Below are 12735 nucleotides of genomic sequence, written 5' to 3'. Positions count from 1 at the left end.
CGTTGTCTCGTCCGTCCTCCTCTCTCTCTCTCTCTCTCTCTCTCTCTCTCTATCTCGCTCGCTCTCGTTCTGTCGTTGCTTGTACTTGCTCCGCCTGCTGCTGCTGCTGCTGCTGCTGCGGTTGCGGCGGCGGCGGCGGCCGGCGAAAAGTGTCTTGATTTTCGTCGCAACCTCTCCGAGCCGGCTCTGGCCGTCGTGGCAATAGCGACCGAGACTCTGATCCCGTACGACAGGCGCTTGGCCCTCACGCCCCGCACAACCCCTCACGCCCCGCACAACAACGGGCTTATGTCCGGCACGCGGCAGCAAGTCCGACAGCAGCGTGCGCGCGTGAGAGCGAGATCTTGGGCGCCGAGACGATCGCCGCTGCCCTCTGTGCCCTATCGCAGCAAGTGTAAGGAGAGCGACAGGGAGCCACCTGCTTCTGCAGCTCCTGCTGTTGCTTCTGCCTCGCACATCTCACTCTCTCCCCAGCAGCCCACATCGCCGGACATGTCGGTTCTATCGGCCAGCGCGAGGACGTCGCTGCCGTCTCGCTGTGCCAGGCCGAGGTTGTGATGTGCTGGTCCAGGTTGTGATGTATCGGCCGAGGTTGTGATGTGCTGGCCCAGATCGTGATGTGCTGGCCCAGATTGCGAGCAATGTGATGACATTGTTCAGATGTCGATCACTACGTACTGCCTCCCCCCCCCCCCTCCCCCCCCCCTCCCAACGCCCCCCACAGTCCTGCCCCCGCCCCGGCCGCCGTCACCCTCCCCTCCCCCCCCCCCCCCCCCCCAAGAACAAAGCTTGGCCACCTCTCGCAGACAAGGGATACCTGCTGGGATGTTTGGTGGTCTGCGACGGACGCTGAGCAACATACCTATCTACCGTGCGAGCGAGAACAGCGAGAGTATACCGTGGATATGGTGGGAGCCTCCGCTGGTGATGCTCCTCGATGGGTCATGGCTCGTCCACCGAGCCCACCACTCGACGCCACCGCTCAGTCATCCAGTGTCGGGCAAAGCCACCGGAGCGTCTTTTTCATTTTTGCGATCATTATTGGCTCTTGTCGATAGCCACTCTCCGAGAGCCCTGGCTCTGGCTTGGGACTCGCCGAGGAAGCACTTGCATCGAACTGCTGTCGAGCCAGAGTACAAGGCTGGTCGCCCGCCTCCGCCATCTGGGCTCGGCTACCAGTTTGTTGCCCTCCGCCAGCTCATGGACGATTTGGGCTTTGTCTCGCTTGCAGTACCGTCTGCAGAGGCCGATGATGTCCTCGCCTCACTGGCTGTCCAGACCGCTGCCCGCCTAGTCGACTGTGGTGGCGCGGTGTGGATCGTGACCGGCGACAAGGACATGATGCAGGTGGTGAGCGATGAGCGCAACATCGCCCTCTACCACCCGTCCAAGCCCGAGTGGATCACCGAGACCGAGGTCATGGACAAGTTTGGCGTTACGCCCGAACTTGTCCCGCACGTCCAGGCCATTACCGGCGACGCTGTCGACAACATTGTGGGCGTTCAGGGCGTCGGCCCCAAGACCGCGTCGGCCCTCATCGCCAAGCACGGCCCGGTTCCCGAGCTGCTCGCCGCCCTCGCTGCGCCGGGCGTGAAGCACACCAAGCGGAGCCTAGCCATTGTCGACGCCGGCGACCGCATCACTGCAAACCTCGGCCTCACCACCCTCACGACCGACCTGCCCGATCTGCCAGACGTGTTCGACTCGAACGCACCACGGACAAAGGCGGATCTCCTCCAGCACCCGGCCTTTGTCGCGTTTTGCGAGGACCACGGCTTTGCCTCGCTCCTCCGCGCCTCGCGCGCTGCTGCGGTCCAGGGCACCACCACCGAGCCACCTGCCCCGGCGCCGATGACCAAGCTCGAGACGGCCAATACTCTCGCGGCCTACCTCGAAAGCGCGGACGGCGCCATCAGCATTGTTCCGTACACTGCAGGTTCGGGTCAGCTCATCGGCTTTGGGCTCGCCACTGTTGACGGCCCGCCGGCGTTTGCGCAGCTTGCTGATGGCGCTGCCACCGTTGTGGCTCGCTACCTCATGGCCCGGCCCTCTGGCGCGCCTCCGCTCGTCGCCTTTTGCGCCACCTCGCTCCTTACCCAGCTCGACCAGACCTCGCCGGACGCTCTGGCTCGCATCGCGCCGACGGCGTTTGACGACGTCTCGCTCATGTTCTACACCGTCACGCACTGTGCGTCAGCAAAGACCAAGCGGCGCGAGCTCGCCGATGTCGCCCTCGCCCGACTCGCCGTCTCGATCCCGCGCGAGCCGCGGAGCGCTGACGATGCCGCGCTCCATGCGGCCACTCTCGCGGCGCTTCACGCCGACCTCGGTGATGCCATCGCCGATCCAAGCCGCGAGCGCCTGGCCCACCTCTACGCTACAGTCGACAAGCCGGCCCTCCTCCCGCTCGTCGCCATGCAGACGCGTGGGATCCAGGTCGACGCGGCGGCTGTCGCTGCGCTGCTTGCCAGCCTGCAGGACCGTGTCGACGCCGCCAAGGACGCGGTCGTGGCCGCCGCCGAGCTCCCGGCTGACGCGGCCGCCGAGCTCAGCCTCGAATCGTACCAGCAGGTTGCCAATCTGGTGTACAACGTGGCCGGCCTTCCCAAGCTCCACGCCAACGCCAGCTCTGTCTCGCGACCAGTGCTGCGCCGGCTGAGCGAGGAGACCGGCTCGCCGCTCCCGCAGCTCATCTGCGACTATCGGGCGGCGGCAGCAACCGTGAGTTTGGCGCAGCTCGCCGCCGACTCTGCCATCGACGCCACCGGCTTGCTCCATCTTCAGCGTGCGAGCCTGGTCTCGTGCCCAGACGGTCACATCGACTACGACCCGGCGGTGCTTGTTGGTGCGCTCGACACACTCGCAGCGGATGTGGTAGTCGGCGACTACGGCGTGGCCCCGCTGGCATCGGCAGAGCAGGCCAAGCTTGTGGCCGATGCCCGGAGCCGCGGCTACGTGGAAACGACCACCGGGCGGCGTATCGAGTGTTCGATGCACAGTAACGGGGCGGAACTCGCCAGCCTTGCGGCCCGCTCCGTTGCAGCCGACATCGGCAAGGCGGCGCTCGCCAGCATCTGGAAGACGTCTGCACTTCCGGCGCTTGCCATCGTCTCGCAAGCGAGCATTCCAGCGGCGCACATTGTTGTAGCGGCCAATGACAACTCGGCGCAGCTGCTCGACAAGACCGTCCGCTCCGGCGTGGCGGCGCGACTCGGCGTCGATCTCGTTCCGTGAGCCGGCTCAGGCAGACGAGGAGCCGTCGCGCGAGAGCTCGTCGCTGTGGTCGCTGTCTGCGGCGGGCGCCGGCCACACGCGCGACTCGCCATGTCTGAGCGGGACAAAGGCGTGCGGCGGAAGGTTGCGGCGGTCGAGCTCGTTAGCAATGAGGATAGGCGCCTCGTCGATGGGCTCGGCAGCGAGAATGAATGTGGCCCAGTGGATGGCAAATGAGGCGGCTGCGCGGACGTCGACTGAGATGGCGACAGCCTCGAGCGGGTCGACGTGCTGGGCCTGCAGAAAGTCGCGCGGGTGGTATGCGCCGACCGGGATGGCTGCGGCGGTGAAGGGACCGTAGGCGGCGCCGAGGGTCTGAAAGCCGTGGGCGTCGTACCCGGTGTCGCCGGCAAACCAGTACGATGCGCCATCCGATGCGTGGATGGCCCACGAGCACCAGAGCGATTTGCACTTGTCGACGACAAAGCGGCCGGACCAGTGCTTGGCACAGGTGGCGGAGACCGCCAGCCGCGGCGGGCTGTCGGGATCAAAGGTGCGTGCAGCGGCGGCGTGGGCAGTGAGGGCGGCCAGCTCGTCAATGGGCTCGTTGTCCGAGGAGCGTGCGTCCAGGAGGCGCTGACTGAGACCGCGATGCTCAGCAACGACTCGTGGGCTGCCGTCATGATCCCGCTCGAGCACGACCGAGTCCCACCACTCGAGCTCGACGACGTTTGTCATGCCGTTCTTGCGGAACCAGTTCCCCAATCCAGACGGGACGAGGAAGAGGAGGTGTGGGAAGCGATGAGCAAGGGCGATGACGGATGATTTGCACAAGTGATCGTAGTGGTTGTGCGAGATGACGACGAGGTCGATGTCTGGCAGATCATCGATGGCCAGCGGCGGCGGGAGCATGCGCTTGGGCCCCGCCCACTGGACGGCAGAGCATCTGTTCGCAAAGACAGGATCAGTAAGGAGCGTCCAGCCGGCGTGGAAACGGACGAGGGTGGAGGCGTGGCCGATCCACGTGGCCTGCACATGTGCCGGTGGCACAATTTGTTCCAGCTCTGGCTCTGCAGTCGGGAACATGGTCGACAGTTGGTCGTCAGCCGGAGGCGACGGCATTGAGTACCGCCAGGCGACCTTGAGGGCGGACCAGAGGCCGGGAAGGGCAAAGTTGAACGACGCCGGGTTCTCCCATCGGCTGCCTGTAAAGGTGGGGATGGGGATGGTGTTTGTTGGTGTGCTCGCCATGGTGGGTGCAGCGTAGCCGGTGGGGAGTGGGGTGAGGGCTGGGGCTGGAGGGGTCAGCCACGGCCGAGGGGAAGCCAGGTGACAGGCAGGAGGTATTTTATGCGAGGTCACCCAACTTTACGGGCCCGCTATCGATCCCGGCGGGGAGGGGGGATGGATGGAGGGTATCGTTTTTGGTGGTGACGAGCCTGTGGAGGGTGGGGGGGTGGAGGGGGGGGGGGAGCTGGATCACGAGCTGGCGCCGGAAGCGGACTCGAGTTGGGCGCGGAGGGACTTGATGAGATCGTTCTTCTTGCGCAGCATCTTCTTGAGCGAGATGAACGGCGAGGTCTTGGAGACCTTGGCGTCGAGCTCGGCGTTGACGGCAGCAAGCTCAAGATCCTTGGCGCGGATGTTGGCATGGGCCTCGCGGAGCTCGGACTGAAGGCGGGCAATCTCGTCCGAGTCTGCCGAGGTGGACGGGGCAGGTGCAGAGTGCGACGCGGCGCCGTCGGCCTGGGCCAGGGCGGCCTCGCGGCGGGCGAGCATCTGCTTTGTCTCTGCCAGCTCCTCGCGCAGCTGATCAGAGAGTTTTTGTGCAGCAGCAAGGGCGCCCTCCTCAGAGGCGGTTCCGCGGAGAGCGTCATCGAGACTCTGCTGGAGCGACTCCTTGTCGGCAGCGAGGGCGGCGTTCTTGGCCTTGAGCATCTCGATCTCGTTGCGGAGGAGGCCGAGCGACTCGTCAGAGAAGGACTCGAGCGGCGGGAGGAAGGCCGACTGAGCAGAGGCAGCAGAGGTAGCAGAAGCCGAAGCCAGCTTGTCTGACTCAAAGGCAGCGACAGCGGCAAGAAGCGAGGCATCGTCCAGCTGAGCCAGATCGCTTGCGAGGCGGAGATACCACTTGCTTGCCTGAGCATGAAGCTGTTGAAGAAGGACGGTAGTGACATGAGCTACATGTTGAAGCTCTGCAGCCACATTTGTCCGAACATGTCTCTGAAGGCTTCCAATGAGAGCGATGACTTCATCTGCTGTGTACGTGGCTTCGTTAACATGGTCCTCCATAAAGTCCTCAAAGATTCCGTCGACCTCACGAAGGTTCTCCAGACGCTTCCGCCGTGCGAAACGCAGGAACGACAGCACCTCATGGTCCACATGCTCCTGCACTCCTGCTGCTGTCTTGCTCATTCTGCTCGATGAATGCTTGGGCCTCGCGCTGCTGAGTGGCGTGTAGTGCTTGTGGGAGGCGAGGAGTGTGGGGCGTGGCGTGGCGGTTGCGGGAGAGAGAGCGGCGAGGCGAGGCGAGGCGAGGCAACCGTGACACTGATATCAGGGTGAGGGGATAGTGAGGGGGGTAGGGTGAGGGGGCCTCTTGTCAGCCACCGGCAGGTCACAGATCGGTCAGGCCATAGGTCGGTCATCACAGGCGGGCCATAGATCGGCCACCGGCAGGCTAGGCCACGGGCGAGCCACAGATCAGCGACCGGGTGGCCACAGATCAGTCAGGCCATAGGTCGGTCATCACAGGCGGGCCACAGATCAGTTATCGGCTGGCCATAGATCGGCCACCGGCAGGCTAGGCCACGAGCGAGCCACAGATCAGCGACCGGGTGGCCACAGATCAGTCAGGCCATAGGTCGGCCACCGGCAGGCTAGGCCACGGGCGAGTCACAGATCAGCGACCGGGTGACCACAGATCAGTTACCGGCTGGCCATAGATCGGCCACCGGCAGGCCAGGCCTCCGGCAAGTCACAGATCAGCGACCGGCTGGCCACAGATCAGTTACCGGCTGGCTATACGTCGGCCATCGGCGGTCGGCCAAGATCGACCACCGGCAGGCCAGGCCCCGCAGGCCACAGATCAGTCACTGATGCCAGTGAAGTGACAGCCGCTGATGGCAATCACGATGATGATGATGATGATGATGATGGTGATAACAAGGGGCGACCTTTGGCTGTTGATGCTGGTCGGCCGGCGTTGGACGGCTGTCTCTGGTCGGGCGGTGGCCCGAGTCGAGTCGACGAGCGGCCAGTTGGGAGCAGGGACAGGAAAGGGGGCAAGAGGCAACACCAGACTCGAGGTCGATATTTGTGCGGAAGACGTCGAGGTCGAGGGACAGAGCAAGTATGAGCAACGGAGAGTGCGTTGGCGTGCGGTTGGAGACCAACATGGGCACCTTTGACATTGAGCTGTACTGGAAGGAGGCGGCGAGGACGTGTGGCAACTTTGCACAACTTGCCGGTAGCGGGTACTACGATGGCATCATTTTCCATCGCATCATTGATGGCTTTATGGCGCAGTCTGGTGATCCCACAGGGACAGGGAGTGGCGGTGAGAGTGTGTACGGCAAGAGGTTTGAGGATGAGATCCACGAGAGCCTCCAACACACCGGCGCCGGCATTGTCTCCATGGCCAATTCAGGGCCAAACACAAACGGATCGCAGTTCTTCATCACCCTTGCACCGGCTCGGTTCCTCGACGGCAAACACACCATCTTTGGCCGGATCAAGAGCGGCATGGGCGTGGTGAAGAAGATCGGCAAGGTGGCGACTGACGCCCAGGATCGTCCGCTTGACACGGTCTCCATCCTCCGGGCCACGCCCATCGAGTCGTGGGAGGAGGCTTAGCAGCTGGGAGCGCACGCCGCTCACCACCGCCATCCGGCGTCGCGCAGGGCGGCGACCTCGTCGTGGGTCGAGGTAAACGACGGGTGCTTCTTGTACTCGAGGCCGACAAAGCCATGATAGCCAACCTCGTCCAGCTTGCTCTCGAGCCAGCCAAAGTCGAGCTCCGAGGAGTAGTCGAGCAGCGGATGGGCAATGGCCATGGCCGCCATGACGGCGGGCGAGACCGGAGCGGTCCGCGCGGCCGGCGCCGACAACTGCAGATGCACCACCGGTGCGCGCTCGAGTGCCCGGTCGAGCCACCACCCGACTGCGCCGTCCTCAAGATAGACGTGAAAGACGTCAAACTGGATACCGATGAGCTGCAAGTCAGAGTTGGCTGCGCGGACCCGGTCGATGACGTCGAGGGCGTGCGGGACCGAGGTGAGGAAGTAGCCCGGAATGGCAGCCTTGCGGGTGATGGGCTCGAGGAGGACAATGATGCCGTGGGCAGAAGCCATGGCCAGCGCCTGCGCCACCCTGGCTTCAAACACTGCCGCCATCGCCTCGTCGTCGGCCTCGCCGCAGCCGGCAAGGAGGTGGATGGCAGCAGCGGAGCAGGCGGCGGCCATGGCCAGCGTCTCCTCCATCTGAGCCTCAAACTCGCGCTGCGCCTCATCGCCAGCCACGCAAGCCGTGCCCCACTCGAGACCTGATGGCGAGGTCTTTGGCGTGTTGAGCGCGTAGATGGTGACACCAGCGGCGGCGGCAGCAGCGGCCACATCGCTGGGACTCGTGCTCGTCCACGAGCACCCAAGCTCGACGGTGGTGAAGTTCGCGGCAGCGGCGGCGGCAAAGCGCTCGAGGAACGGCAGCTCGGCAAACATGAATCCGAGGTTGGCAATTGCTTTCATGGCGAGCGTGGAGACGAGGAGGTAGTGGGTTGAGTATAGCTAGTGGAGCGAGAGAGAGAGAGAGGGCGGCGGGTGCTAGGAGCACGGTGGGCAGGGCTCCGGCGGGCGGTATCTACTGTGGCTGTTAAAAGTTTCTGTGGAAAACTGTCATTAGTTGGCATGGGGCATGGCCGAGTGGTTAAGGCGGATGTTTTAAGCTCATCTGGGAAACCGTCGCGGGTTCGAACCCCGCTGTCCCAAACGTGTTTTTTTTTTTGGCTACACTCGCACCCTGCGAGGTCGCGGTCTATTTGCGTTTACGAGGCAGCCCCTGATTCCGGCTCGAGGCGCAGCTCGTCTCCGACGGTGATGACGACGCCGACGTTGCGGCTGGCGAGGTGAACGCCAAACTGGATGCGACCATCGATGCGGCGGATGCGGTGGAGAGTAAGGAGCGGCTCGGCCGACGAAGCGGCCGAGTCCTGGTCGATGCAAACCATGCGGCAGCGGGTACAGCCGCCAACGACGGTAAAGGTGGCGTGTGGGCCGATGGCGAGGACAGCGCCGGACGGCCAGGCGTCTTCGGCCCACGGGGCGCCGGGAGTGTCAAAGACAAAGTTGGGTCGGAAGCGCGAGGGCGCGACCGGCTCGCGGCCGACGGCGGCGTTGACGGCGGCGACCGACGCGGCATTGACGGCGAGGAACGGCGACTCGTTGGCAAAGCCGATAGGCGACGCACCATCGACGGCGAGGCGGCCGGCGACGGCGCGAACTAGCTCGACAGGGTAGCCGAGCCAGGCAGAGAGCCAGGCAGAGACTTCGGGCGGGGCGCGCGAGGCGGAGCTGACCTGTTCGGCGCGCGAGGCGACAACGTGAGATGGCGCGGGGCCGAGGTCGGTGGCGTGGTCGAGGGCGAAAACAGGTCACCGGCGTCGGGTGCATTGTGGATGGAGAGCCGGATCGAGCCAGCAGCAAGGTCGACGAGCGGGCGGAGGAGGCAGAGACGCGGCTCCTTCTTCTGATTGAGGGTCTGGATCCGGCCGTCGGCCTCGGTCTTGACGACCAGCCATTCGCGATCGTAGAGCAGGCCGCGCGGGCCGAGCTCCCACTCTGTGACGGACATGGGGCCAGCGGACTTGATCGGGTAGACAAGGATGGCGTCGAGGCGCGGGGCAGGAGTAGGATGTGTGGCGGCAGAGAACGTAGCTGGGTCCGCAGCGGGCGAGGCGTGGACAAAGGAGGAGCGGAAAAAGTGGAGGAGGGCGTCGACGTCTGCGGCTGTCGAGTGGGCGCCGAGCGAGAGGCGGACGGCGCCTGTGGGGATGCCGTCGATGATGTCGTTGCCGTCCCAGCAGACATGGCCGGCGGCGTAGTGGGCCTTGACCTGGGCGGAGGTCAGGCCGAGGGCGTCTTGGCAGCGGCCCGGGTTGCAGAAGCAGCCTGTGCGGAGATGGATGCCAGCAAGGGCGGCGAGGCGGCCTACTTCCGAGTAGCCGACGTATTCGCCTTGAGGGGTGAGGACGTTGAGGGTGATGATGGTAGAGGCGGGCGGCGAGTAGAGGCGGACGAGCGGGGCACCCGAGAGGTGGACGAGGGCGCGGAGGCCGGCGTCCAGAGCGGCGGAGCGGCGGCGAATGTGGCGGCCGAGGCCGTCGAGGCCACCGACGGCGGCGAGGGCATCCATGGCCGGACCGAGCTGCGCAATGGAGGTGAACGGCAGTGTTCCGTCCTCCAGGGCGGCCTCGAGGCGGGAGCGGATGCGGACCCACGGCTCTGTGGCGAGAGCAGCGGCGACGGTGCCGCCGCCGTAGTAGCGCTTGGCGAGGAGGGAGGCGGCGTCGCGGCGAATGAGGAGGCCGCCGAGGCCAGTCGGGTGGCCGATGACCTTGTAGGCGGAGAAGACGACAAAGTGCGGTCGGCCAGCGGCGGCAGAGAGGTTCACCGGGCCTGTGGCGAGGGCGGCAGCGGCGTCCCACGCGACGGCCAGGCCAGGGACGTCCTGGCGCCAGGCCGGATCGGCGTAGACGCCGTCAAAGTTGGACTTGAGCGGGTAGACCAAGAGCGAGGGAGGGGGGTGCGGATCATCAGTCTGCGCGCGGGCAGCGAGCCAAGGCGCGATGTCTGAAGAGGCGAGCGAGACGGTAGCCACCTGGCGATCGGTAGGCAGGAGAGCGCGCATGCCGAGAACAGAGGTGTGGTTGTCGGAGGAGTAGGCGAAGACACTGCCGTCTTGCCATGCGAACCAAGAAGCGAGCGATGAGAGAGCAGCCGTGGCCGATGGCATCCAAATCAAAGCATACTGATCCGATGACGTTGCGAACCATTCGTTCAAAACTCGTTCACGATAGCGTTCGACAAGGCCGTCGGTCCGAACAGCCGAGGGTGAGCCAGCCGAGTGGGGATTGCCCAACAGGCCCAAGCCGGCCGAGTTGCTGGTGAGGACCTTAACCGACGCCTCCACCTGTTCCATCGAGTACAGCGCTGCACCTGCCGTGTCTGCGTAAACTTGTCCCTCCGCATGAGGGTATGTGCCCAGGAGCGGGCCGGTGTCGTTGTCGGCCGCCATGGGTGGAGTGTAACGATTAATGGGTACGAGAGATGATGGGCTGCCCGGTGTGCATAAACGTGGTCGAGAGCTTCAATTGTGCCGAACGTCGAGTGGCGGTTGCTGGCGGGCGCGCACGCGCACGGGGAAAAGAAGGCAGGTGGAGTGCGGGGGAGCGACAGGGGGGGAGTGGGGGTGGGGTAGACCCAACTCGAGCGGAAAGCGGAGAGGATATGGTGCATGGGATGTGGGTGCTGGGTATGTGTATGGTGGTGAGTGTTGTGGTGGCAGGCGTGCTGGCGGAGGGAGGAGAGATGGCAGAGCCGTGGCGGGCTACGGTGAAGTCGTTGAAGGAGCGCCTGCAGCTGCCCGAGGTGGATCCACTGCCGAAGCAGGTCAACATCACGATGCGGGATGGGGTGCAGCTGTGGGCCATGCTTTGGCTGCCAGAGTTTGATGCGGATGGCAAGGGCAAGGAGGAGGAGGAGGTGATTGTGGCTGGCGATGGCAGGACGTTCTCTGTAGTGGTGGACCGGACGCCGTACGGCAAGGTGAGCACGGACGAGGTGGCGCAGCTCTTTCTTCCGTTTGGCTTTGCTACGCTGGCGATGAACGAGCGCGGAACGGGGGGTTCTGGCGGGGCGAGCTGGCCGCTGTGGCACACGGCGGCAACGGACATGCAGGATACGGTGGCATGGATCAAGGGTCAGCCATGGTCGAACGGACTGGTGTTTGAGGCTGGAGCGTCTGCGGACGGGATTCTCACGCTGGTCTCGACGACACTGCCGCAGCAGCTCGACGCAGCGTGGATGATTTGGTCGACGGCGTTTCCGTATGTGGCTGCGTGGCAGGGTGGGGCGCAGCGGTGGCAGCTGACGAAGCACTGGCTGGCGCACATGCAAAAGTGGCGGCCGGAGGCGCCGAGCTACCTCAAGATCATGGAGGACCACGAGGCGTGGACGCCGTTCTGGCAGGAGATCTGTCCCGATAGTGCGGCGGACCGTGCGGGGATCAAGTGGCCGAGCGTGTTCTGGGCGGCAGCGTACGACATTTTTGCGCAGCCGATGCTCGACACGTACTGGCTGCAGCGCGGGTCTGCGGCGACGCAAACGGCGGACCGGCTCATTTTCAACACGCGCGGGCACTGCTTTGCAGAAAAGTACTTTGAGTTTCCGGACGATCGCGACGGCGACATCTGGTCGTTTGAGCAGGCGGTCAACTTGTTCAAGTCTGTGGAGGCCGGGCACGACGATGTGGACGCGTTTGCGGATGCCGGGATCGTGTCGCCGACGGCGTCGGCCAAGGAGCTCAAGGCTGTGACGATCTATGTGATTGGACCTGATCCCAAGCTCAAGCCGCCGCCGCCGTCTGTGGCGCAGCATGCGCGGGCTGACAGCGACGGTGTTGTGGGACGGTACTGGACGACGCTTGACGCGTGGCCTGTGGCTAGCAACGTGTCGTACTACCTCGCGGCCGGCGGCAAACTGGAGACGAGCAGGCCGACGGCGACGACTGCAGAGGTGGCGGGTTACGTGTACAACCCTGCGGAACCTGTGCCGACGCTTGGCGGCAACAACCTGTTTATGGCGTGCGGGCCGGCGGACCAGCAGTCTGTGGAGTCGCGGTCGGACGTGCTCGTGTTTACGTCTGAGCCGTTCAAGGAGCCGACGGCAATGGTGGGGCGAATGGCTGTGACGCTCTTTGTCTCGTCGAACTGCACGGGAACGGACTTTACGGTCAAGGTGACGGACGTGTACCCGGGGACGGGGCTCTCGATCCTGCTGTCGGACGATGTGCAGCGGATGCGGTGGCGGGACGGAAAGGTGACGCCGGTGAAGATGAAGGACGGCGAGGTGTACAAGATCACGATCGAGATGTGGACGATGGCGTATGTGTTCAACGTCGGGCACCGGGTGCGACTCGCGGTGTCGTCGTCCAACTATCCGCGCTTTTCGGCGAACCCCAACAACGGGCTGCTGGTCAACACGACCGGCCCGGCGTATGTGGCGCACAACGCGGTGCACTATGGATCGGAGGCGATGCCTGCAGCGATTGCACTGCCTGTGGTTGCGCTTGAGGATCTGCCGAGCAATGTCCGGAGGTAGTAACACAACAGGTCACGAGTGATGGCGGGCGGCGCGGGCTGCGCGGCGTGCGGCGAGGGCGTCCCAGCGGTCGCAGTCTGCGGCGGCGGCGTCGACGGAGACGCAAAAGCGGTGGAGGTCTGCGAGGAGGGCGCCGGCGTCGTTGACG

The 12735-nt window shown here is 64.7% G+C and overlaps 7 protein-coding genes and 1 non-coding gene across 8 annotated transcripts in view; 4 read left to right on the top strand and 4 right to left on the bottom strand.

The window, feature by feature from the left end:
- Positions 1-825: 825 nt before the first annotated feature.
- AMSG_09681 (DNA polymerase I) lies at positions 826-3234 on the top strand (the record flags this gene model as incomplete). Its single annotated transcript, XM_013898583.1, has 2 exons — positions 826-835; positions 1133-3234. The coding sequence occupies 2 exons, from the start codon at positions 826-828 to the stop codon at positions 3232-3234; spliced, it is 2112 nt and encodes a 703-aa protein (XP_013754037.1).
- A 6-nt stretch (positions 3235-3240) lies between these two features.
- AMSG_12280 (uncharacterized protein) lies at positions 3241-5628 on the bottom strand (the record flags this gene model as incomplete). Its single annotated transcript, XM_013898652.1, has 2 exons — positions 3241-4414; positions 4718-5628. The coding sequence occupies 2 exons, from the start codon at positions 5626-5628 to the stop codon at positions 3241-3243; spliced, it is 2085 nt and encodes a 694-aa protein (XP_013754106.1).
- A 939-nt stretch (positions 5629-6567) lies between these two features.
- AMSG_09678 (peptidyl-prolyl cis-trans isomerase-like 1) lies at positions 6568-6970 on the top strand (the record flags this gene model as incomplete). Its single annotated transcript, XM_013898582.1, has 2 exons — positions 6568-6911; positions 6952-6970. 2 exons carry the CDS (start codon positions 6568-6570, stop codon positions 6968-6970), a joined length of 363 nt encoding a protein of 120 aa, XP_013754036.1.
- A 118-nt stretch (positions 6971-7088) lies between these two features.
- AMSG_09677 (hydroxypyruvate isomerase) lies at positions 7089-7958 on the bottom strand (the record flags this gene model as incomplete). The annotated part of the gene is made up of 1 exon (XM_013898581.1): positions 7089-7958. One exon carries the CDS (start codon positions 7956-7958, stop codon positions 7089-7091), a length of 870 nt encoding a protein of 289 aa, XP_013754035.1.
- A 160-nt stretch (positions 7959-8118) lies between these two features.
- On the top strand, positions 8119-8198 carry AMSG_20065. The gene has a single exon. It is a non-coding gene; the product is annotated as a tRNA-Leu (tRNA).
- Positions 8199-8254: 56 nt separating this feature from the next.
- On the bottom strand, positions 8255-10442 carry AMSG_09676 (molybdenum cofactor sulfurase; the record flags this gene model as incomplete). The annotated part of the gene is made up of 2 exons (XM_013898580.1): positions 8810-10442; positions 8255-8780 (listed from the first exon to the last, which is right to left on the bottom strand). The coding sequence occupies exons 1-2, from the start codon at positions 10405-10407 to the stop codon at positions 8255-8257; spliced, it is 2124 nt and encodes a 707-aa protein (XP_013754034.1). The 5' UTR covers positions 10408-10442.
- Positions 10443-10455: 13 nt separating this feature from the next.
- AMSG_09675 (X-Pro dipeptidyl-peptidase domain-containing protein) lies at positions 10456-12587 on the top strand (the record flags this gene model as incomplete). The annotated part of the gene is made up of 2 exons (XM_013898579.1): positions 10456-10461; positions 10797-12587. 2 exons carry the CDS (start codon positions 10456-10458, stop codon positions 12585-12587), a joined length of 1797 nt encoding a protein of 598 aa, XP_013754033.1.
- The window catches only part of AMSG_09674 (uncharacterized protein), a gene marked incomplete at its 5' end in the record, with an annotated part of 5116 nt that continues 3085 nt past the window's right edge, over positions 10705-12735 (bottom strand). The window contains one exon of the mRNA XM_013898578.1: positions 10705-12706. Coding sequence (XP_013754032.1) covers positions 12600-12706 — 107 coding nt within the window. The 3' untranslated portion in view covers positions 10705-12599. The remainder of the gene's footprint in view (positions 12707-12735) is intronic.

Source organism: Thecamonas trahens, assembly GCF_000142905.1.
Source record: "Thecamonas trahens ATCC 50062 unplaced genomic scaffold supercont1.53, whole genome shotgun sequence".
Taxonomy (NCBI): Eukaryota; order Apusomonadida; family Apusomonadidae; genus Thecamonas; species Thecamonas trahens.
This window is presented reverse-complemented; position numbering and strand designations above follow the sequence as displayed.